A 23057-nucleotide genomic window follows, 5' to 3' on the forward strand; every position below is an offset into this window, starting at 1 on the left:
AAACTGTCATCAAATACCGTACATCGTATCATTAGCACTATCCGGCCCTTATACGGTGTGCCTAACAGGGCCTTAGGAGATAATCCCGCGGCTTTTTACGACGGCGCAGGGAGACGGCTGCTTCTTTTAGCTCCGACGAGTTCAGATTTCAATTCGCGTTACCATTACGTTGTAGAGATGGCGTTTGTAGTGCCACAAGGCTGGTATTCAATTCATTACCCGGCAATACAATCGGAGGCGGCGTCACACTACAAATTCCGACGTCCAAGTACGCCGTGCTTTCTATCTTTTACTTCAAAGTTTCATAATTTCTGCTCCGGAATCCAGTTCCTGAAAGCCCCATCTCGGAAACCGATTCTGGGACGTGGGTTTTCGCGGGAGAGTTCGCTGCTCGAAGTGTCGTCGGCCGGCCAGCTGATTAAGGACTACGTGGAGGACGGGAACTTCGAAGATGCAATCACCATTTACGTCAAAGTTCTTGAATTTGGTCTGCCGGTTTCGGAATTTCGATTCTTTCCCTGTTTGATTAAGGCGTTCGGGGGGCTTTGTGATGCCGGAAAGGCTCGCGAGATTCATGGGCACGTTTTGAAATTAGGAGTTTTGGATGATGTTTACGATGTCAATTCGCTTTTGGGTGTTTACTGGAATTCATGGGCACGTTTTGAAATTAGGAGTTTTGGATGATGTTTACGATGTCAATTCGCTTTTGGGTGTTTACTGGAAGTGCGGGGCTGTTGAGGATGCAATCCAGCTGTTTGAGAAAATGCGTGAGAGAGATTTGGTTTCTTGGAATACTATGATATCTGGGCTTTTGCCATTGGGGAGATTATATGGGTTCGTTGAGGATGTTTAGTCGGATGGTTAATGATTACTGGGTGTTGCCAAACCGGGTGGCTTGCCTTTCGGCTCTCTCATCGTGTTCCTCAGTTCAGTGTTCAGTTCATGGAAGGGAAATTCATGGGTTTGTTGTGAAAAGGGAGATAGCTACAGATCAGTTCTTGGTTAGTGGATTAATCGATATGTACATGAAATGTGGGGATGTAAAGAATGCGGAATATGTTTTTGGGAGCATTGTTTATGAAGAATCGATCAGAGGGAATCCGGTGATATGGAATGTGATGATCTCGGGCTATGTTGCGAACGGGCGTTTGCCACAAGCAGTGGAGTTGTTCCTAGAGATGTTAGAAATTGGTTTATCACCAGATACTTCCACAATGGTCGCTGTTATAGGTTTGTGCTCTCAGCTGTTGGATTTAGCATTGGGAAGGCAAATCCATAAGTTCTGTTATAGCATTCAATTGAACCATGATGCAAGAGTTGAAACGGCTCTTATGGACATGTATTTTAAATGCGGTGATAGCAAAGCTGGTCTTGAAATCTTTCAAAGATCTCAAAATCGTAACATTGTCATGTGGGGAGCTGTCATCTCAAATTTCGCTCAAAGCAGTCATCCTCATGAGGCATTGAATCTGTTCCATAACTATGTGTTAGAATATGGCTTTGTGGATTCTGTCATCGTATTGGCTGTTCTGCGAGCCTGTTCTTCCTTGGCTGTTAGGCCTAGAGGCATGGAAATCCATGGGCTAGTAGTCAAAATGGGGCTTGATTCAGATGTTTTTGTCGGAGGTACCTTAGTCGATATGTATGCGAAATGCAGAGACATGGAGTCAGCTCAAATTGTCTTTTATAGACTACCTGCTAGAGATTTGGTATCTTGGAATGCCTTGATATCTGGATATACTCAGAATGAGTTTCCAGATGAAGCTTTAAAGGCATTCCTCGACATGCAGTCCGATGGAGTCAAACCCAATGCCGTGACAGTTGCGAGTATGCTGTCAGTTTGTACTCAGTTGTCAGTCATGAAGTCGTGCAAGGAGGTTCACAGTTACATTTTACGACAAGAATTTGAGTCCAATGTTCTTGTGAGCAATTCCCTTATAACTACCTATGCAAAATGTGGAGACATGAAGAGCTCATGGGCTACATTTGAGAGCATGCCTGAAAGAACTGAAGTATCATGGAATTCAATTCTTTTGGGGTTAGGAATGCACGGTCATGTGGATGAAACATTCGGTTTATTTGAGAAAATGGAAGCAGCAGGAATGAAGCCTGACCATGCGACTTTTACAGCTCTACTGTCTGCTTGCAGCCATGCAGGGAGGGTTGAAGAGGGATTGAAATATTTTAAACGTATGGTCGAGGATTTCACAATTGAACCTCGACTTGAACAGTACACCTGCATGGTTGATCTTTTAGGCCGAGCTGGCCATCTAAAACATGCATACGATATTATTTTGGCAATGCCTTGCACCCCAGATGATCGTGTATGGGGATCATTGCTCGGATCATGCAAAATTCACGGTGATGAAAGACTTGCAGAAGTTGTGTCTGATCATATCTTTGAACTCGATCCCACTAGTATTGGTTACCGTACACTTCTTGCAAACTTGTATGAAGAGTATGGGAAATGGAATGATGTTACTAGGATTAGATCGGATATCAAAGGCAGGGGGCTCAAGAAGACACCTGGCTGCAGTTGGATTGAAGTCGATAGTAATGTTCATGTATTTATGGCGGGTGATCAGTCTCATAATCAGTTGGAGGAGATATATGCTACGGTTGAATGTTTAACAAATGAAATAAGGAAGGCAGGATATATTCCTCAATCACCTACAGTAAGTGTTCGGCATGATGAGGTTAATCATGAAAATCTTTCATCATTTAAAGACGATGATTTGCTGTTTCCGGTTGCAAGTAGAAACCATAGCCGAACAGGTTCAGCGGAATTGATGATTGGATGATTCTCAGTCAATTGCTATGCCATGTTGGTATTAATAGAGAGGAAACCCTTTCAGTGTTTCGAGTGATTGAGGAGGATTGAGATATTCCCATTCAGTGAGGCCTATCCATCTATCTTTGCAAGCGGTTGGCCTTTGCATATGGAAGCATTTCGAGAGTAAGTTTAACATGAATTTCTGATTAATTTGATGCGATTTGATATTATATTCAAACTTTAATTTCAGTTCAGTATAAGAATTAAAGGTACTACTTTTAGACAGAAAAGTTATGGTCCCTTTTTCCTCCATTTATATGATTGGTGTTTTGGATGCAGTGTTTTGCAGTTGGCCAGTTGCAACAAGTGGCTCAGTCTCTGCGGGATTCTGGAATACAAATGATTAAACTGACGGATGAACGTACGTAAAGTTTTACAGTCCCATGATCATCCCATTGAAAGCAGATGAAACTGAATCATCTGCTGCGAAAACAAGGTAAAAGTTCCTTTTACTTTTGTGAATTGGGGTGCAGGATGTGGGAGGGGGGAAGTTGAAGGAGATCTCTTAGTTAAAAACTTGAAAATTAAGCTGCATCTTAGGTAAATGCATTCGAGTTCGAAAACCGCAAATAAGTCTAGTTTGCTTCAACTGCAGGACAGTGTTAGAATGCTCATTGTTGCTTCACGATGGATGTTGCACAACCTCTACGACAGTTGTCATAGCTTTCTCAATGGGAATGGCTACTGATGCTACATCGCAACCAGCGTGTTGAAAACGTGTTTCTAAAGATGTAGTGCACCGATGGTTAAGGCTTTGGAATATCGTCGGGAGCTGCCTGGAGTTTCAAGACATGAAAATGTCTGAGTCAGGTGTTTATGAGACCAATTTTCTGAAATTCGTAAGAACCCGTCTGTCGGAAAATGTACAAATGACCTGCTCAACACTGTACATAAAACATGAAGATTGCAGATCCCGGTTATGTGAAATGCATTTCTAATTTGTATAGCAGTTTCATTTGCCACTTTTTCTATTGCCATCCAATTTGTAAACCAGGTTGAAAGAAAGCAACCCAAAGAAAGCAAGTTCTTGGTCATAAAATCATAAACCGGAGAAAATCCTAGGTATAATCGGTTGTATACAAGTCACAAAATCAAAATGAGCAAAATTACTACATCTGTTGTATACGATCGGTGATAGGGAAGGTTTTTTCGATAAGTCGACGGTACCCTCTAAAGATCATAACGAGGAAATTTCCAATAGGACCAGTACAGAGAGGATTGCCTGGAGAAAAAAGGAAGAACAACATCCACACAGCTGGGGTGTTGGGGAGGGACACATTGACCCACCGACATTAAATTTCAAATCTTTTCTAACCTAAATACTTTGGTTGGATGTAACACAACACAACAATTTTTATGTCAAATCCTTTCAAGTTTGGTGTGTATACCATCAAAATGATGTCAAGGCACATCAGTCTGAGTTGGAGTTTTCATAGGGCTTTTAGGTTCACACATATATTATAAAAGAGAAAACTTTGGTACGATTGTCTGACTAGGTGACTGGTTTGACACGAGGACCGATGAATTCTTTGCTAATTTATTGGGTGCTAAGTATTATTGGATCGAGAACATGATTTGTGTTAGTTTTACATATATAAAATAAATGGGTAAACGGTTACCCCGTTTATAACCGTGGTTAATACCCATAACCGTCCATTTAAATTTAGCGGGTAAACGGTTATACCCATAATCGTTTATTTATCTAAACGGTTACCCATAACCGTAACCGTTTAATTTGAATGGATAGGTAACCGCGGTTACCCCTAACCAATGGGTATTTGCCCATCCCTAATTCTAATAGTGCAGCCAAAGTCCGGAGAAGAAAGTAGTCATTCAGATTGCAAGGCTGATTGTGATTGTGTCTGTGTCAGCTTTGTTATTAGAGAACTTTAATGAAAAGTTCCCGGTACTGTTCATTTTAACGAAAAATCGCATTTTTACACTAAAAAGTCAATCATAGTACTATTCACTTTACCCTTTATTTTGTCCTTATCGTTAAAACTCAAAGTTTTCAAACAATTTTCATTAGTTTTCCTTTGTTATTAGGCGTAGCCATTCAATCCATTGGCTCATCACCTTACACCATTATCATCATTACCAATCTTAGTTCTATAATATGGTGATATCAAATTAAACTAATTTTAATAGATACATGTTAACAACTCAATGAGTTGATTTACCATCTCGACTTGTTATATATCTAGTCAGGCGGATGTTGTATTTATTTCCTCTTTTCTTCCCGGAATTGAATCCTCTCCTAAGCACAAGCTCAGGATCCTGCTGACCAGTCCACGTGAGCCGTTGGATTTTGATCCAACTGCTACAAACAAAAGGTCCCTTTAAAAGTTATAATAATTGTAGCCGTTTGATCAAAATCCAACGGCTCACATGGGCTGGTCAGGAGGATCTAAGATTGTGCTCAGGAGAGGATCCAATTCCTTTCTTCCCCTCAGCATGAACAGAGACAAGGAGTGCTAAAACCCTAGCACGACGGATACTCGTATAATAACTAGTTAGCGGTCAAACAATCAACAAAGAAAGATAGTAATTAGATGACGAGAGAAATGACACCCTCTTGTTTCCATTAAGACACCTCTGTTTAATTACGTTTCTTAATTTTCTTTTAATTTATTCAATTCAAAGACAACTCTGTTTAATTACGTTTCTTAATTTTCTTTTAATTTATTCAATTCAAAGACAACTAAACATGGGTGGGGAACGGAAAAAAGAGATACGCAGAAATCACTTCTTCAGTATCTTCATCTGTAAGAAATTTTGAGCATCTCAATCTGCTTCCAACCGGGGATTCAAACTGTTTTTTTACCTACAAGCTTTTATGGGTCAATACCGTACAACTTCATTGATCCATTTGAGAGCAAGGGGTAAAACGAAATCATCATTTATTGCTTGGCCAATTTCTGGCAAGATGACACAAGTAGTACAATAATTTCGTCGTCAACAAAGACATGTGTGTTGTCACGTTGAGCACAGGGGTAAAAAGAACAAGACCATCATTGTAACCTTGAAATCGTCTGTAACATTTGAATATCTTGGCACTGAGTCGAATTTCATTTGGGAAAAAAATGCAGAATCAATAGACAGATTATCGATTAACACGACGAATTCCCCCGCTCAAGTAACAAAATTTAGGTTAAGAGTTAAGAAATAGTTTCATACCATCTACTGCTTTAACGGGTTCACACAAGTCATAAGGCTCGTGCTCGAGAATGTTTTACCATATGAGATTGCGATCGCGGGATTTCATCGTCTTCTTAACCCTCGTCGCAAAATGTCTTGTGGACAACACAACGGGTGAATTTGACAGCTGCAAAGCTTGCAGGTCTTGCATTGTCATGCTACACAAAAAGCATTAAAGAGAGTTAGTTTCGTATCACAAGAGAGTCAGAGAGGAAATAATTGGGGTTTGAATCAAATAGGTAACACCGTAACAGACTAACTTGATAACTTCAAATTCTGAATGAGTTTATCCACCATGATTCTCTGCTGCACTCCAGTCAGAGATTCCGAGTTCATGATTGCATTAGAAACGACGATGATCAAAGATGGCGAACCAGCATTGACCTAAATGTTAAAAAGAACCAAAGAGTTATGTTTACAAACAGAAAGGGAGTTGTAGAGAACAAGTCTGCAACAATGAAAATGTCCCAACTGAGAATTAAGTTTGGCCAAAGTGTCCAAGACCGAATAAAATCAGGCCCAGCAAGCAACGATCTTAGTTTGAATAGGTTTTACTATTGATACCGAGAAAAAAAATCTAAGATAACACGGAGATACAATGAATGCAAGGATAAACCCAAACAAGAACAAAGAATTTTACAAAAGTATAAAAGGGCATTTATGAAGTATACCCAAACACGGCCGTTCAAACCAACTGCTATTTCAAAGGAAATTTTCTTCCCAAGTTCCTCGAGAACTGGACATCTTGGTGATCTCAGCAACCTGTAAACCAGATGACTGGTTAATTATAACTTAGAAGGACAAAAAAAAAACCCTGTTTTACGCATTGACTATGTGCTCTAGAGTAGTATCTATCCCCTAAGAACTTCTTATATATCATAGAAAGGGAACTACATCTCACATTCTTGAAAGGCCAGTCGAACAGTCAAAATTGTAGCCATCTTTAAGGATACCATACTCTGCTGCTTTTCCACTGGCTAGAAATCACACAACAATTTCAATCACAGTCGAGAAACCATCACAGGAATTCAAATCAACATTTACAAGAGCTAATACACAGGGGAAACATATCGAAATATAGTGCGTCCCAAATGAAAACGAATAAAATAGAAAACCCACCATCAGTGCATGACAACTCAGGATTCATGCCAGGGTTTGCCTTCACAACCCGAACATACAGCAATGTACCCACCTGTCAAGTAACTGATTAGCCATTTCTAAACAGTACAAAATATAAAAACAAAGCCCAGAATTTGAAGTTGAAAGTGAGTAATTGACTATTGTGCTAACTGCTACGAACCAAAATTACTACAATGAAAATACTTCAATACAGGAAGAAACTCCCTAGCGCTATTTGGCCAAGCAGCTTTTCTACATAATTCCAATTCTGGTTTTAAACTAGGGTTTCATAGCTTTAAACTGAACTTCCCATTGAAGAGATGTAACCCTGTTCCTTATCTCTCTCTCCTCCCATCCCCACCCCCAAAGAAAAAAAAAACGATTTAGAAAATTACTTGTTTCTAACAAACATTTTCTAACTACACTGGAGCCTAATCATGTTCTAATTACTTGTTTGACGTGACTATGAACATCATTTAAGTTACAGTGAGTTAAAATCAGTCACTAATAACAAGATTATGACAAATTTTAAGCTCATAAAAGCTCCCTCATTTATTTACAACTTTTATTTTACTTGGGAGTAATAACAACTGGTCTAAAACAAGATGTTTCGATTGCGAGCGAAGTATTGAGGCTACTGATGTTATGTAGATCATACAGTTGATCCATAATTAGTAAGTATTGACAGTTGAATAAATTTAAAACTTAATACTTAAACCATAATTAGTAAGTGCGCATCTAACACACACTTGTACGGTCTTCTTTTCTTCAAATACTCATGTTTCTGTATACTATCAATAATATGAGTAGCATAGCAACACATATAGATGTAAATTAAACTTTACAAACCTCAAACTTTGGTATGTTTCGCCTAGTTCCTCCTTCGAAAGCAAGCACCGGCAGATACGCCAATGTAGGTCCTTTAATGTCCACCAGAAAATTCTAAATCCAAACAAATACAAACCAAATTCATAAGCAATAGACCAGCACCAAAGAACCAATAATCATCAAAATGCAACAAAGACATGTTCAAGTTCTTACATCTGCTCTCGAATCCGCCACGATTCCAAGTACCGAGTCCCCCACACAAGGCACATACTGTACAAAAAACCCAACAAAATTGAAATACCATATGCAACTGAAAAAATTATACTTTTGTATTTAAAAGAGTGAATTGAAGGGAAAATTACTTACCCTTTTCTGAGATGTTTCGACCCAATACTTGTTTAGCTTCGTAAACCTCAAAGTACCAGCCTTCATCGCAACTATTGAATCAAAATCCTGAAATTTTCAATCTTTTATTCAGAAATGAATGCAAAGAGAGGAAGAGAGGGAGAGGGGGAGAGGGGGAGGAGGAGAGAGAAAGGGACCTGGCGGAGACCGCCGCCGAGCTTGATGGTTTGGTTAGTCATGTCGGAGAGGTCGAGAACCACATCGCCGGGAATCTAAGCACCACGAAATTCGAAATTACAGAAACAAACCGGAGATATTGCAGGTACCGGTTCGAATCGAACTGGAGGGGAATAGGAAATAGGAGCTCTTACCACTGGCTTGTCGATGAAGCTCGCCGGCGAACCGGAAGGTTTTTCTTCCATTGAATTTCCGAGTTTTTGACGAGTAATCGGCTATAAGAAGAAGCTCCTTCGGCAGGCTCGAGTAGAAGGAAGACGACAACGTAAGCGGCAGAGAAGCCCCCAATGCCTCGTTTGGCAGCTCGGACTGTACTGACTATGTCGGATAGGATAAATAGCCACCGGATAGTACTGACTAAATTAGTCAAGCGTTTGGTGCAGTATCGGATTAATGACCGTATTATTTATACTGTGTTTGGTAATGAACCGGATAGGACAAGAGAAAAAAAAAATTAACAAATCTTTCTTTGTTTGTTGAACTTTTCTCATATTTATACCTATTGAAACCTACACAAATTTTCAAATAACAAAGAAACATAGTAAATTCCATACATCAAATTCAGAATATTTTCCAATAACATAAAAGAAGGTTCACAAAAAACAACTACAATCGTTACATTATATAATCCAACCACATATTCAAGTTCATAAAATATACAAATGTAAGTTGGTTTCAGTAAGAAACAGTTTGTCCAAATAACCAAAACATATGCATGCTGCTTTTAACAAAATATATGCATGCTACAGCTTTTAACAAAAGATATGCATGCTGCTTTTAACAAAATATATTGTTGTTGGTTTGAAATGTCAATTGCGGTTACTTTGTCCAAGTAACATGAGTACAAAAGCTTTTTTCATTGCACCATCCAAAGACAAAAATGTCCTTTCATTATGTGGCTTTTCGAAAAGAATATTTAGTGCCTTGATTTGATCCTCAATAGACAAATCCATTTTTGACAATTCTGAAGCAATCTCAGGTTTTGGATCCACTCCTTTCCCAGAAGCAGCTTGTAAAACTTCGTATAAAGATACAAGCAACTTTGGTACTAGTTTTGAGTTAAGTTTCCTGCCTTGTGTTTTGTTAATTTGATATTATTTTTTTTCCCATTCTAATTTGGCATCTGTGGTTGTCTTCACACATATATATATCCAGATAAAAATTCCAATCAACAATTCAACAACCCTAGTCCGAAATTCAACAATTCAATGCCAATCAACAATTCAACAACCCTAGTCCGAAATTATTCACACATATATATATATATATATCCAGATAAAAAGTAAAATTCACATAAAAATTAAAAAATGGATAAAAGCTGAGAGGGAGTGATGCAAAAACTGAGAAGAACAGCAATTGGGATCTAATTTTCGGGCCATAGACGGTGATAGGGAATGAGAGACAGAGAACACCAACAACAAACCCAGAAGAAGAAAATTGAACCTGCACACTCCCACTCTACCCAATCATTAATTCTAATTAAAGTTAAACACCAACAACAAACCCAGAAGAAGAAAATTGAACCTGCACACTCCCACTCTACCCAATCATTAATTCTAATTAAAGTTAAACACCAACAACAAACCCAGAAGAAGAAAATTGAAAACCCTAAAATTCGACCCTAATAGCAAACCCTAAAATTCAAAAATTCTAATTAAAACACAAATTTACATAATCAATTGCATAATTAGAGAGAAAATAATAACTAGATTCAATCAATTGCAAGAAAAATCGGAGGAGGAGCGGAATCCCAGAAGAAGAAAATTGAAAAGACGAATTGTGATTCAAACGAAGAAGAAGACTGTGAGAAGACATACCTGGGATGAGAGCAAGATGGCGTCTGGAGAGGAAGAGAGAGCGCCTGGAGAGGAAGAGAGAGTGCCTGGAGCGGAAGAATTCGTCTGGAGAGGAAGCGGAAGACTGCGTCGGGAGAGAAGAGAGCCCGACTAATTATACCGTGAAAATGGATGGTATAAGCAAGCGGGTACCGTGTAAAAAAGGTGGGTCCGAATTATTTAATCCGGTGCTTATTTAATTTAAACTGTCATCAAATACCGTACATCGTATCATTAGTACTATCCGGCCCTTATACGGGGACTTGGATTCTCTGCCCTTCCAATTCAGTGCCCTTCTTGTGCCCTCCTATTTGTGTGGTCACGGTTAAGCCACGTTAATATTTTATATTACTATTTTTTTTTTGTCTTATTATTTTTATAAAAAACAATATAAAATGTTAGTATGAATTAACCGTGACCACATAAAACAGGAGGGCACGGGGAGGGCACCGAAATGGGAGGGCAGAGAATCCAAGTCCCTTATACGGTGTGCCTAACAGGGCCTTAGGAGATAATCCCGCGGCTTTTTACGACGGCGCAGGGAGACGGCTGCTTCTTTTAGCTCCGACGAGTTCAGATTTCAATTCGCGTTACCATTACGTTGTAGAGATGGCGTTTGTAGTGCCACAAGGCTGGTATTCAATTCATTACCCGGCAATACAATCGGAGGCGGCGTCACACTACAAATTCCGACGTCCAAGTACGCCGTGCTTTCTATCTTTTACTTCAAAGTTTCATAATTTCTGCTCCGGAATCCAGTTCCTGAAAGCCCCATCTCGGAAACCGATTCTGGGACGTGGGTTTTCGCGGGAGAGTTCGCTGCTCGAAGTGTCGTCGGCCGGCCAGCTGATTAAGGACTACGTGGAGGACGGGAACTTCGAAGATGCAATCACCATTTACGTCAAAGTTCTTGAATTTGGTCTGCCGGTTTCGGAATTTCGATTCTTTCCCTGTTTGATTAAGGCGTTCGGGGGGCTTTGTGATGCCGGAAAGGCTCGCGAGATTCATGGGCACGTTTTGAAATTAGGAGTTTTGGATGATGTTTACGATGTCAATTCGCTTTTGGGTGTTTACTGGAAGTGCGGGGCTGTTGAGGATGCAATCCAGCTGTTTGAGAAAATGCGTGAGAGAGATTTGGTTTCTTGGAATACTATGATATCTGGGCTTTTGCCATTGGGGAGATTATATGGGTTCGTTGAGGATGTTTAGTCGGATGGTTAATGATTACTGGGTGTTGCCGAACTGGGTGGCTTGCCTTTCGGCTCTCTCGTCGTGCTCTTCAGTTCAGTGTTCAGTTCATGGAAGGGAAATTCATGGGTTTGTTGTGAAAAGGGAGATAGCTACAGATCAGTTCTTGGTTAGTGGATTAATCGATATGTACATGAAATGTGGGGATGTAAAGAATGCGGAATATGTTTTTGGGAGCATTGTTTATGAAGAATCGATCAGAGGGAATCCGGTGATATGGAATGTGATGATCTCGGGCTATGTTGCGAACGGGCGTTTGCCACAAGCAGTGGAGTTGTTCCTAGAGATGTTAGAAATTGGTTTATCACCAGATACTTCCACAATGGTCGCTGTTATAGGTTTGTGCTCTCAGCTGTTGGATTTAGCATTGGGAAGGCAAATCCATAAGTTCTGTTATAGCATTCAATTGAACCATGATGCAAGAGTTGAAACGGCTCTTATGGACATGTATTTTAAATGCGGTGATAGCAAAGCTGGTCTTGAAATCTTTCAAAGATCTCAAAATCGTAACATTGTCATGTGGGGAGCTGTCATCTCAAATTTCGCTCAAAGCAGTCGTCCTCATGAGGCATTGAATCTGTTCCATAACCATGCATTAGAATATGGCTTTGTGGATTCTGCCATCGTATTGGCTGTTCTGCGAGCCTGTTCTTCCTTGGCTGTTAGGCCTAGAGGCATGGAAATCCATGGGCTAGTAGTCAAAATGGGGTTTGATTCAGATGTTTTTGTCGGAGGTGCCTTAGTCGATATGTATGCGAAATGCAGAGACATGGAGTCAGCTCAAATTGTCTTTTATAGACTACCTGCTAGAGATTTGGTATCTTGGAATGCCTTGATATCTGGATATACTCGGAATGAGTTTCCAGATGAAGCTTTAAAGGCATTCCTCGACATGCAGTCCGATGGAGTCAAACCCAATGCCGTGACAGTTGCGAGTATGCTGTCAGTTTGTGCTCAGTTGTCAGTCATGAAGTCGTGCAAGGAGATTCACAGTTACCTTTTACGACAAGAATTTGAGTCCAATGTTCTTGTGAGCAATTCCCTTATAACTACCTATGCAAAATGTGGAGACATGAAGAGCTCATGGGCTATATTTGTGAGCATGCCTGAAAGAACTGAAGTATCATGGAATTCAATTCTTTTGGGGTTAGGAATGCACGGCCATGCGGATGAAACATTCGGTTTATTTGAGAAAATGGAAGCAGCAGGAATGAAGCCTGACCATGCGACTTTTACAGCTCTACTGTCTGCTTGCAGCCATGCAGGGAGGGTTGAAGAGGGATTGAAATATTTTAAACGTATGGTCGAGGATTTCACAATTGAACCTCGACTTGAACAGTACACCTGCATGGTTGATCTTTTAGGCCGAGCTGGCCATCTAAAACATGCATACGATATTATTTTGGCAATGCCTTGTACCCCAGATGATCGTGTATGGGGATCATTGCTCGGATCATGCAAAATTCACGGTGATGAAAGACTTGCAGAAGTTGTGTCTGATCATATCTTTGAACTCGATCCCACTAGTATTGGTTACCGTACACTTCTTGCAAACTTGTATGAAGAGTATGGGAAATGGAATGATGTTACTAGGATTAGATCGGATATCAAAGGCAGGGGGCTCAAGAAGACACCTGGCTGCAGTTGGATTGAAGTCGATAGTAATGTTCATGTATTTATGGCGGGTGATCAGTCTCATAAGCAGTTGGAGGAGATATATGCTACAGTTGAATGTTTAACAAATGAAATAAGGAAGGCAGGATATATTCCTCAATCACCTACAGTAAGTGTTCGGCATGATGAGGTTAATCATGAAAATCTTTCATCATTTAAAGACGATGATTTGCTGTTTCCGGTTGCAAGTAGAAACCATAGCCGAACAGGTTCAGCGGAATTGATGATTGGATGATTCTCAGTCAATTGCTATGCCATGTTGGTATTAATAGAGAGGAAACCCTTTCAGTGTTTCGAGTGATTGAGGAGGATTGAGATATTCCCATTCAGTGAGGCCTATCCATCTATCTTTGCAAGCTGTTGGCCTTTGCATATGGAAGCATTTCGAGAGTAAGTTTAACATGAATTTCTGATTAATTTGATGCGATTTGATATTATATTCAAGCTTTAATTTCAGTTCAGTTTAAGAATTAAAGGTACTACTTTTAGACAGAAAAGTTATGGTCCCTTTTTCCTCCATTTATATGATTGGTGTTCTGGATGCAGTGTTTTGCAGTTGGCCAGTTGCAACAAGTGGCTCAGTCTCTGCGGGATTCTGGAATACAAATGATTAAACTGACGGATGACGTACGTAAAGTTTTAGTCCCGTGATCATCCCATTGAAAGCAGATGAAACTGAATCATCTGCTGCGAAAACAAGGTAAAAGTTCCTTTTACTTTTGTGAATTGGGGCGCAGGATGTGGGAGGGGGGAAAGTTGAAGGAGATCTCTCAGTTAAAAACTTGAAAATTAAGCTGCATCTTAGGTAAATGCATTCGAGTTTGAAAACCGCAAATAAGTCTAGTTTGCTTCAACTGCAGGACAGTGTTAGAGTGCTCATTGTTGCTTCACGATGGATGTTGCACAACCTCTACGACAGTTAGTCAAAGCTTTCTCGATGGGAATGGCTACTGATGCTACATCGCAACCAGCGTGTTGAAAACGTGTTTCTAAAGATGTAGTGCACCAATTTTCTGAAATTCGTAAGAACCCGTCTGTACATAAAACATGAAGATTGCAGATCCCGGTTATGTGAAATGCATTTCTAATTTGTATAGCAGTTTCATTTGCCACTTTTTCTATTGCCATCCAATTTTTGAAAGAAAGCAAGTTCTTGGTCATAAAATCATAAACCGGAGAAAATCTTAGGTATAATCGGTTGTATACAAATCACAAAGTCAAAATGAGCAAAATTATTACATCTGTTGTATACGATCGGTGATAGGGAAGGTTTTTTCGATAAGTCGACGGGCCCTCGAAAGATTGTAACGAGGCAATTTCCAATAGGACCAGTACAGAGAGGATTGCCTGGAGAAAAAAGGAAGAACAACATCCACACAGCTGGGGTGGGGGGGGGAGGGACACATTGACCCACCAACATTAAATTTCAAATCTTTTCTAACCTAAATACTTAGGTTGGATGTAACACAACACAACAATTTGTATGTCAAATCCTTTCAAGTTTGGTGTGTATACCATCAAAATGATGTCAAGGCACATCAGTATGAGTTGGAGTTTTCATAGGGCCTTTAGGTTCTCACATATATTATATTATAAGGAGAAAACTTTGGTACGGTTGTCTGACTAGATGACTGGTTTGACGCTCATAAGAAACGGCACCCATGCTTTGAGTTTGTATCTATGTGTGAGGCTTGATAGTATTATACAAAGCGGTCCGTTCCTTTGTATGAGTTGGAGTTTTTATAATGCCTTAAGGTTCTCGCATATATTATCATTTTGTAAAGAAAAACTTCGATAAGGTTGTTTGACTAAATGACTAGTCCGACGCTCGCAAGGAACAGCACCGGTTCTATGTGCCAACGTGGGGCTCGATACTATTAAAATATAAAATGGTCCATTCTTTTCCGTTGCCAAATAATGAATCTTGAAAACAAACCGTTCGAGATTTCTTGACAACAAATCTAAATGATCAAAAGCATGGCAATAATGAAAAGCTGAGAAAACAAGGACAAATCTAGAAGTGTGCAGTAGTACAATTATTGAACCACTAGGCTGCAAGTTGGTCCCATATCTGATTGCAAGATGAATTATCAGTCGTATGGCCCACTTCCAACAATACAGATATTGTCTTCAACTTGATAATTACCACATGCATAATCCGTCAGGTGTGAGGTTTTATCACAAAAAGTCTTGGTATTAGTTGGAATGAAATTACGATATTTAAACTTTTATTTTCTCATTGATACGGTCGATGTGGCACATTTCAACAAGATCTTCCTATGTAAAGCTGCAAAAATTCATACATCATGAGATATCCTAAATAATTAAATAATACTAATCACCAAAGAAATAATTAAACAAATCTATAAACCTTTAATGTAGTAATACAAATTGTGTGATGAATTTTGTTACCAATATTTGGTGCTGCAATTACATAAATAGTGGGATACAAAATCGTATAAACTTATACATACATATATATATATATATAATAATAATAATATAGCCAAAACCCCCCCATCCTGAGTTTATTTTAGTTACCCTACACAAGAACAATGTTTTCGACAATGCCAACGATCGTTTCCTCGGTCTTTGGTTGTTGTATGTTTGTTTCCATTGAACTACGTACCGTAATACATCGTATTCGTTTCCGACCGTACTTACAATACCGTAATTCCATCGTTGTTTATACCGTGGGAGTTGGAACCGAGGAGGTTCTCTAGTGATCTGTTTTTTCTGCTCCGGGTTCTGCCTGCTTCTTTCAATAACTCACCCAGCCTTCTTTTCTCATCATCCACGTCGGGATTGGCCGTCCCGAGCTTTTCTTCCCTCATCTCAACAACGTACTCCAAGATTTCGATTGCATCCTCCAACCTGGGTTAATGATCACAACAATCATCAGAAAACCGTCAAAGGATCAACACATTTGCTAAACAAAATTCCGTCTTCCAAAAGAGCAACAAAACACAAAAATTTCTAGAGCGTTATAAGTTCGTATTTTCCCATGATTAATCGTAGAAACAACGGAACATGTGTGTACTTAAACTCATCAGGCTTTCAGTGCAAGAAAAAGAACAGAAAACGGAACATGTGTGATAAGGAATACGAACAAGTCCCCCAACCAATTGAGGATTTCCGAAACAGGACACTACCAGGAGAAGAACAAAAGCATGCGCAATGAATATTGGGGACGACACAATGAAAGTAGTGTAAGGGCAAGGATAAAGATGGAGGGTACCTTCCAGCTGCATCATAAGTGCCAGCAAGATTGCCATATACCCCAAGTGTGTCAGGGTGATATGGTCCGCACTCGTGTTCCAAAATAGTCCTGGCTTCTTCGAAGAATTCTTGAGCCTCATATATGGAATAACGTTGCACACAAGTAAGCCCTATTTGGTTAAGAACAATCCCGAAAAAAGCAGTTTTCTTCTCTCCAGTTGCGCGGAGCTTTGAAATGGCACTCTTGAAGGAGTCGTAAGATTCAGAATAACTCCCCAGCATGTAGTACATGACACCCATTTGGGCTTCAATCCCGGCTATGGTGCTTTGTTGACCAGGGGCATCATTGTATATCTTTAATGCCTTCTGTAGCAACATGACTGCCTGCTCAAGGTCATTCATCGATTCATAGATAGCAGAAACATCTGTGAGACCACTGGCCATCTCCTCAGGAGGGACTCCAGGCACGGGCTTTTCATAAATTCGAAGGGCATTCTCACAATATGATTTTGACTCTCTAACTTTCCCAGTCCTGTTATACAAATCAGCCAAGCGGATGAAGACTGAACCAACAGCTGGATGATTCTCTCCTTTGGTGGTCATGAACACAGTGAGTGCCTTCTGATAAGCAAAAGCAGCTTCATCATAGCGAGACAAGGACAAGTATGTGTCTCCGATGCTACAATCAACCGAAGCCACCTCCACTTCCTGGCCATTTGCCACCATGGCCATGCTGGATAACACAAGATGCTCCAGAGCAGCTTCATGATCACCCTTCGTCTCACATATAAGACCCATCAGTCTCCTATCTGCAGCCTCTTCGAGAGAAGAAGGGGAACCATTCTCTTTATGACTATCGAGAGCCATCTGGCAAAGCCTCTGAGCTTCATCAAATTGCAATGCTTGAACATGAGCTTCAGCCAAATAACGACAAGTCTCACCAACTCTCACATCTGTTTCTCCCAAAACTTGTTTCTGGATTTCCAACCCAGTTGAGTAATGCATAATTGAATTCTCAAGTTGGCCCAGCATAGCATAAGTATCACCCAACTGCATGTGACCAGCAAATTTGGCAAGGGCATGATTTTGGCCTTCGTCAACGGCTGAAAGCTCAATTGAGCGTTCGAGAACAGGAATTGCCTCATGATACTGGCCTAAGCTACAGTAAATTGCTGCCGTGACGTGAAGGCACATTACCAGCTCTAAACAAGGTTTCCCATTTGCAAATAATTCAAATGATTTTCCAGCTCGAAGAGCTAATTCAAGAGCTTTCTGGGGATTATCCCCTGATGAAATCAAATCCCTTGCTTGCTTAAGCAAAAATGGCCCAAGATCTGGATTATATAACCCTGATTCAGCCAAATCCTCAGTTCCTTTCTGAAACTTTGACCCTGCCACAGATGAATTACTGCGTTTCTTCACAGGAGAGGGTCCCGCTTGTTGTTTTTGGAAATTCTTAGCGCCAGGAATAGGAGGTTTGTCAGGACTTCTTCCCTTCGCAACTGATTTTGATGAAGTTTCAGTGTCCACCTGCAAGTGAGCAACTTTCTTCAAGTTCCCTGAAGAAACGGATTTTGTACTTGCAGCTTTAACCATCTTTCCTGATTTTCTATCTGAGGACGAACCTTTCTTAGAACTTGAATCACTACGAGAATCGTACGCTGGCTTTTCTAGCACTTCCTCTTCCATGATCTCCACCTCTCTCATCTCTCCGCCAACAAGATGGCGTAACTCTGAATCTATCCTAGACTCATCACCATCCGATTGAAAACTATGCCTTGAAGGCGACTGATCAGAACTCTGCATATCACACACATTCTCATAAAGCTGCTCAATTGAGGTGTCAACCATCCCATCAACTGGACGATCAAGTCCTGTACTCCGGGGGGTTTGCTGATTCAAAGTACTCTTCCGGGATCCATTCAGAGCTGTATTTTCCTTACTTAGCATGGAATTTTCATGTGATTCATTTACCATCTCATCGACAATTCCAGGCATCGCTATGTAACCGAATCAACTAAACCTCTACACCAAATAAATTATCTGCAACAAACGGATCTCAATAAATCAAGCAGAAGATTTTAGCAGAATTCCGAATGCATACATACTGCACAAACCTACGGTTTCCATATATTGAAATAACATTGAACAAAATGAAAAATGCATCAGCAACATCAGCAAAATTCATTTAGGGCCTCTTAGCAATCTGATTTCGGGACTTTGTATGTTTATTGTTTACCAACAAACCTAATAAGCAAATATCAAACAATAACCAAAACATGTGCACAACATACATTTGCTCCCGAACACAAATCAAAACACATTAAAAACATACAACTTTCATGTTTCTGCGTTTTAGCATTTCACTTTTGAACTTTGTATGTTTCCCAACATACCAAGGAACCAAATAACAAGTTAAACCCCACGGAAAGGTTGCTCCTTTGTGACCGAAAGGTCACGGTTCAAGTCGTGAAAACAGATTCTTTGCAAAGCAAGGGAAGTTCCCTGACCTCGCAAACTGAGGAGCCTTGGCGGCTTGAGGTCGTCCTTTATCCATTAAAGGAAAAAATGAGAAATAAATAAAACATAAAATGCCCTCATCGGATCTTCACAAAAAAAAAGAAGAATCCAATCAACCCACACAAACGCATATTACATACAAAACTCATATCACCATTGGAACATGCCAAAGATTAAAACCAATAAAACGAGCCCATCAACAATAAAATCAACTTCTTTTCATATTATTGTAGATTAACATGAACCCATCAACAATAAAATCAAGCTCTTTGCAGCTAACCTCTCAAATTAATAAAGAAAAGCATACCAAAAAATGGAAAATAAATAATGGGTTGTTTGTTGAGCTGAAAAAAAAAAACAATATGCAGAAAGCAGAAATGGGAAAATCCATACCTGAACAAACAGTCGACCATGTCAAAAGGGCACGAATTGGGTTGTGCTATCTGGGTCTCGATAAAAAAGCAATCTATACGTGTGTATATATATAAGGTAATGGGGGAATTGTCAAAATATATATATCTTTTACTGGTGTGGGTTGTGTGGGATGAGGACGACAGCGGTGGAGGCGAAAAGGGGAAATGCGTAAGGCAAAAAGATGAAATCTTTTGAGGAAAAGAAAAGGAAATTAATTAGGGGAAATGGTGGAAAGTTGCAGAGTTGAAATATCGAAGGGGAAGAGAGATGGCGACTTCTTTCTTCCCCACCCGCGCGTCCTGCTGTAACTCCCCAAATGCCGATTGTTTTGTTTTCTCTGTCTGTCATTTAAACCGGAAATCGCCACGTGGCGGTCTCATAGCGGTATCTATGGAAAGCAATTTATAGGTCAATTTAGTGAAATTTTCGTAATACCAAAAACTACCCTTCCCTTTTATCAACGTTGGGGAAGAAAACTTACTAATTAAAGGGTAAAATAGTAAATTAATACATTTTAATAAAAAAAATTAAAAGTAAAACAACTCGCATGCCGCACATAAAAGCACGAGATTGTTTAGTGTGGTAAAATCACGACCAGTTTAGAAGTGGTTGTTTTAAATAAATTTTTTTTTAACAATTTGTATTATGACACTTGTGTAACAAGTCTTATTCTCGACACACAGAAAAAAATTATCATAAGCTTGTGGAAAAATATTAGTATCATTTGAAAAGACTTTTTTTTTTTTTTTTTTTTTTACTTTTACATTTTAATTTTTGGGTGGGATGTTGGTTTTTTTATGGACAAAGGGTCATTAGTCTTGAAGTTACTTTGCTGCTTCTCAACTTGATCATCAAGGTGGTCTCTAACATGTTGGGACAATAGGAGAAATTATTGTTCCTATCCTTAGGGATGTGATATCCACACATGTCATTTTAATTCTCACACACCCTTCTAATTTTCGGCATTTGGGTCGGATGAATTGAAGAAGATTAACGGATAGAAATTAACAAGAGTGTGTGAGAAGTAATTTGGGGTGTGTGGATAGCACACCCCTAAAACTTAACGTTGTTATTAAGTTTGAATCTAAAACTTAACTTTGCATTTCTCTTTCACCTATGGGTGATGATAAACCCAATAAGTTTGAATCTAAAAGAGGTACAAATCTACCATGTACCGATATAATAGAGCACTACTGCATTAGACGGCTAAATTTACATGTTTACATTTTAACATTTTAAATTTATACTTTTAAACATCAGTGCATTTCATACACTTGTGTATTGTGAGAGAATTATAATTGAATTGGTTAAAGTTATTGGATTCGTTCAAAAGTACTAAAATAATCTCGTGAGGAGACAAATTGGGAATTCTGATGAAGGTGCATCTAGCTTTTGAAATAATCATTGGATTTGAGGCAAACAAGCTTCACAAAGCTCTAGGTTGTATAATTAGAATACTCCCAAATGAGGGGCGTAAGTACAATTTACCCACTCATGACTCATGGGTCAAAATATCAACGCCTACAGGGGAGGTTAGGTCCTCTGAGTCTCTGACCAAACTACCAATAATAGGAAAGAGATCATCTCCACGTCTCTTTTTTCAAAATTCAGACATCAAATGATTTGGGTCTTTAAAAATTTAGTCCAATGTTTAAAAATTATTATAACTTTTAAAAGTTTTTACTAACTTCTTTATTTTTAACCGTTTGATCAAATTTTAATGGCCCTAATCACTTGATCCTAGGGCTTTGAAAGAAGAGATCCGGAGATGATCTATTTCCCCAATAATATATGATGATATACAAATACAATATATGTTTGGAAAATTAATTTTCTTAGAACTATTAAATAGTTTAAAAAATTAAAGAGAAGATTGTTTAAAATGTCAGACTATTTGTTTTCAACATGACATATCTTATGAGCTCTTTTTACTAGGGGTGGTTACGGTGCGTTTTCATCCTTAAATCGGAATCGAAACTGAAAAATATGAACGGTTCGATTCAGTGCGGTTCCGCTTAAATTTATTACTAGAACCTTACGGTTCGATCTACACCGGTTCTGATTCTGTTCTTGTCGTTTTACAGTTCCGAATACTAAATTATTTGAACACCAAATCATCTTGCATTCAAATATATCTTCTAAAACTGATTATATAAAGTTACATCTTTGGTAGTGGCAACAAGTCAACAAAAAGAGACAACTAAAAGAAATATACATTGGTCAGCAAACTTGGCCATATGTGTCATGAGTCTCTTGGCACATAATTGATTGGACAATGCAACAAAAGTCGGTAGACATATTATCTTTGTGGTATCAAAATGCTTGTCCAATACCAAAATTTCTTTGCTTTTTTCATTTGCCTTGTAACCAATCTTGACCAAGTATATTGGTCGGTGGTCAACAAACAAAAAAATGAAGAAGCAAACTGCAGGTTTATTTCAGACAGAGAGCAAGCAGCAACTCCTGTACACAATCAAACAACTTATTTTAGAGAGCAAGCAAAATCAAACAACTTATTTCAGAGAGGAAGCATGGGCTTCCCCAGTTTTAAAAGTTTGAAGAAGCAAACTGCAGGTTTAAATTTAGTTACACAACAATTAAACAGAATCTGCGGACAAATATACCCACTCTTTCTGTATAATCATATCATGTAAAAATGAAAGATTACGAAGAAAACCCAGCTGAGCTCTAATGCTGAACCTATTCTCCAAAGCTACGAGCTGGATGCCCCAAAACATCTCACTCGAACAATTTAACTATCCCATCCCATATGATCGCCTTTATGTATCAGTTAATTATATATCTTATTAACTACACTCAGATTTCAAGAGGAGGCAGAGAAGACAATACCTCTGCAAAGCAATTGAGGAATAATTACTCTAAACAGGAAGGTTGCTGAATAAATTGTTTGTATGACATCAACCCTTCTCTGAAAAGTTATTCAGTATGTCACATTACTCGGTGAAAAGAATATATCCCCAATCCAAAGATACCAATTAAATTAAGAGAATCAATAAACAGTCAAGCTTGTCAGGAGGTTTATTTAAGTTGAACGCCAAGAAGGAGCATGGTAGATTTAAAAACAAATCAAATAAAACCAAATAAAAACCAAAAATCATTCTCCAATACTCATTTTATTTCACTAGAAAAACCATGAAAAAGAGAGATAACACAACGAGTAAAAATACAAAATGAAGCCCATCTGAGATACAAAATAACGGATAGTGTGCTCAAATGAAGCCCATCTGAGAACCAAATAAATAGAAATACAAAATACAAAATGGGATAAGCAACTATACACAATGAGTAAAAATAGAATTAACGTACAAGATCAACTAACCTTTGAGTAGTCCCAGTGCTGGAAGCATCACCACCACCCCTTCCTGAATCCCCGAGAATAAGGAAAAAGACCAAAATTTTCTAATTAAAAATATTAAAATTTCTAAGACCAAAATTTGTAAAGATTAAGTGCTTCCTTATATCAGACTCTTGTACCATTGAATTAGCTTAAACTGCATACTTCCTTAACATTATGTCAAAAGATTTTAACAATGCTTTTAGATCATATATCAATGGAAGTTTGATCA

General features: G+C 39.0%; 4 protein-coding genes and 1 non-coding gene across 15 annotated transcripts; 2 read left to right on the forward strand and 3 right to left on the reverse strand.

Annotated features, from left to right (window-relative positions):
- Positions 1-11: 11 nt before the first annotated feature.
- LOC139197122 (pentatricopeptide repeat-containing protein At1g11290, chloroplastic-like) lies at positions 12-3795 on the forward strand. 3 transcript variants are annotated; one of them, XM_070823799.1, is made up of 3 exons: positions 12-2956; positions 3113-3269; positions 3429-3795. In XM_070823799.1, the coding sequence occupies exon 1, from the start codon at positions 831-833 to the stop codon at positions 2799-2801; it is 1971 nt and encodes a 656-aa protein (XP_070679900.1). In that variant the 5' UTR covers positions 12-830; the 3' UTR covers positions 2802-2956; positions 3113-3269; positions 3429-3795. The 3 variants fall into 3 exon arrangements, with proteins under 3 accessions (XP_070679900.1, XP_070679901.1, XP_070679902.1); XM_070823800.1 differs by having other exon boundaries at positions 3434-3795; XM_070823801.1 differs by having other exon boundaries at positions 3123-3269.
- A 1921-nt stretch (positions 3796-5716) lies between these two features.
- LOC139197123 (uncharacterized) lies at positions 5717-10840 on the reverse strand. Of its 6 annotated transcripts, none has more exons than XM_070823813.1 (12): positions 10378-10514; positions 10070-10084; positions 8695-8836; positions 8521-8595; positions 8345-8431; positions 8192-8248; positions 8000-8092; positions 7151-7223; positions 6933-7008; positions 6703-6793; positions 6292-6415; positions 5717-6189 (listed from the first exon to the last, which is right to left on the reverse strand). In XM_070823813.1, exons 3-12 carry the CDS (start codon positions 8743-8745, stop codon positions 6185-6187), a joined length of 732 nt encoding a protein of 243 aa, XP_070679914.1. In that variant the 5' UTR covers positions 8746-8836; positions 10070-10084; positions 10378-10514; the 3' UTR covers positions 5717-6184. The 6 variants fall into 6 exon arrangements, with proteins under 6 accessions (XP_070679914.1, XP_070679912.1, XP_070679913.1 ...); XM_070823811.1 differs by lacking the exon at positions 10070-10084 and adding an exon at positions 9989-10018 and having other exon boundaries at positions 10378-10484; XM_070823812.1 differs by lacking the exon at positions 10070-10084 and adding an exon at positions 9989-10003 and having other exon boundaries at positions 10378-10457.
- Positions 10829-14416, forward strand: LOC103437722 (pentatricopeptide repeat-containing protein At1g11290, chloroplastic-like). Of its 3 annotated transcripts, none has more exons than XM_017332826.3 (3): positions 10829-13707; positions 13864-14017; positions 14178-14416. In XM_017332826.3, the coding sequence occupies exon 1, from the start codon at positions 11582-11584 to the stop codon at positions 13550-13552; it is 1971 nt and encodes a 656-aa protein (XP_017188315.3). In that variant the 5' UTR covers positions 10829-11581; the 3' UTR covers positions 13553-13707; positions 13864-14017; positions 14178-14416. The 3 variants fall into 3 exon arrangements, with proteins under 3 accessions (XP_017188315.3, XP_028959793.2, XP_070679903.1); XM_029103960.2 differs by having other exon boundaries at positions 11183-13707; positions 14183-14416; XM_070823802.1 differs by having other exon boundaries at positions 11418-13707; positions 13874-14017.
- A 1251-nt stretch (positions 14417-15667) lies between these two features.
- LOC103437723 (protein KINESIN LIGHT CHAIN-RELATED 3) lies at positions 15668-19660 on the reverse strand. Its single transcript, XM_070823798.1, has 4 exons — positions 19555-19660; positions 19450-19482; positions 16556-18579; positions 15668-16191 (listed from the first exon to the last, which is right to left on the reverse strand). Exons 3-4 carry the CDS (start codon positions 18532-18534, stop codon positions 15978-15980), a joined length of 2193 nt encoding a protein of 730 aa, XP_070679899.1. The 5' UTR covers positions 18535-18579; positions 19450-19482; positions 19555-19660; the 3' UTR covers positions 15668-15977.
- A 2004-nt stretch (positions 19661-21664) lies between these two features.
- LOC103437724 (uncharacterized) lies at positions 21665-23005 on the reverse strand. 2 transcript variants are annotated; one of them, XR_003774154.2, is made up of 3 exons: positions 22811-23005; positions 22321-22399; positions 21665-21933 (listed from the first exon to the last, which is right to left on the reverse strand). It is a non-coding gene; the product is annotated as an uncharacterized protein (transcript). The 2 variants fall into 2 exon arrangements; XR_011582250.1 differs by lacking the exon at positions 22321-22399 and having other exon boundaries at positions 21801-21933; positions 22811-22946.
- Between the last annotated feature and the right edge of the window lie 52 nt (positions 23006-23057).

Source organism: Malus domestica, chromosome 06, assembly GCF_042453785.1.
Source record: "Malus domestica chromosome 06, GDT2T_hap1".
NCBI lineage: Eukaryota > Viridiplantae > Streptophyta > Magnoliopsida > Rosales > Rosaceae > Malus > Malus domestica.

Bases quoted from the DNA above. Each gene is read 5' to 3' on its own strand.
- LOC139197122 (XM_070823799.1), top strand. From the start codon at position 831: ATGGGTTCGTTGAGGATGTTTAGTCGGATGGTTAATGATTACTGGGTG.
- LOC139197123 (XM_070823807.1), bottom strand. From the start codon at position 8,745: ATGGAAGAAAAACCTTCCGGTTCGCCGGCGAGCTTCATCGACAAGCCA. The intron at 8,596-8,694 runs GTAAGAGCTCCT...CGTGGTGCTTAG, and splicing joins GCTTCATCGACAAGCCAGTG to ATTCCCGGCGATGTGGTTCT. The intron at 8,249-8,344 runs GTAAGTAATTTT...TTTTTTGTACAG, and splicing joins TCGAAACATCTCAGAAAAGG to TATGTGCCTTGTGTGGGGGA.
- LOC103437722 (XM_017332826.3), top strand. From the start codon at position 11,582: ATGGGTTCGTTGAGGATGTTTAGTCGGATGGTTAATGATTACTGGGTG.
- LOC103437723 (XM_070823798.1), bottom strand. From the start codon at position 18,534: ATGCCTGGAATTGTCGATGAGATGGTAAATGAATCACATGAAAATTCC. The intron at 16,192-16,555 runs GTACCCTCCATC...TCATTAACCCAG, and splicing joins ACTTATGATGCAGCTGGAAG to GTTGGAGGATGCAATCGAAA.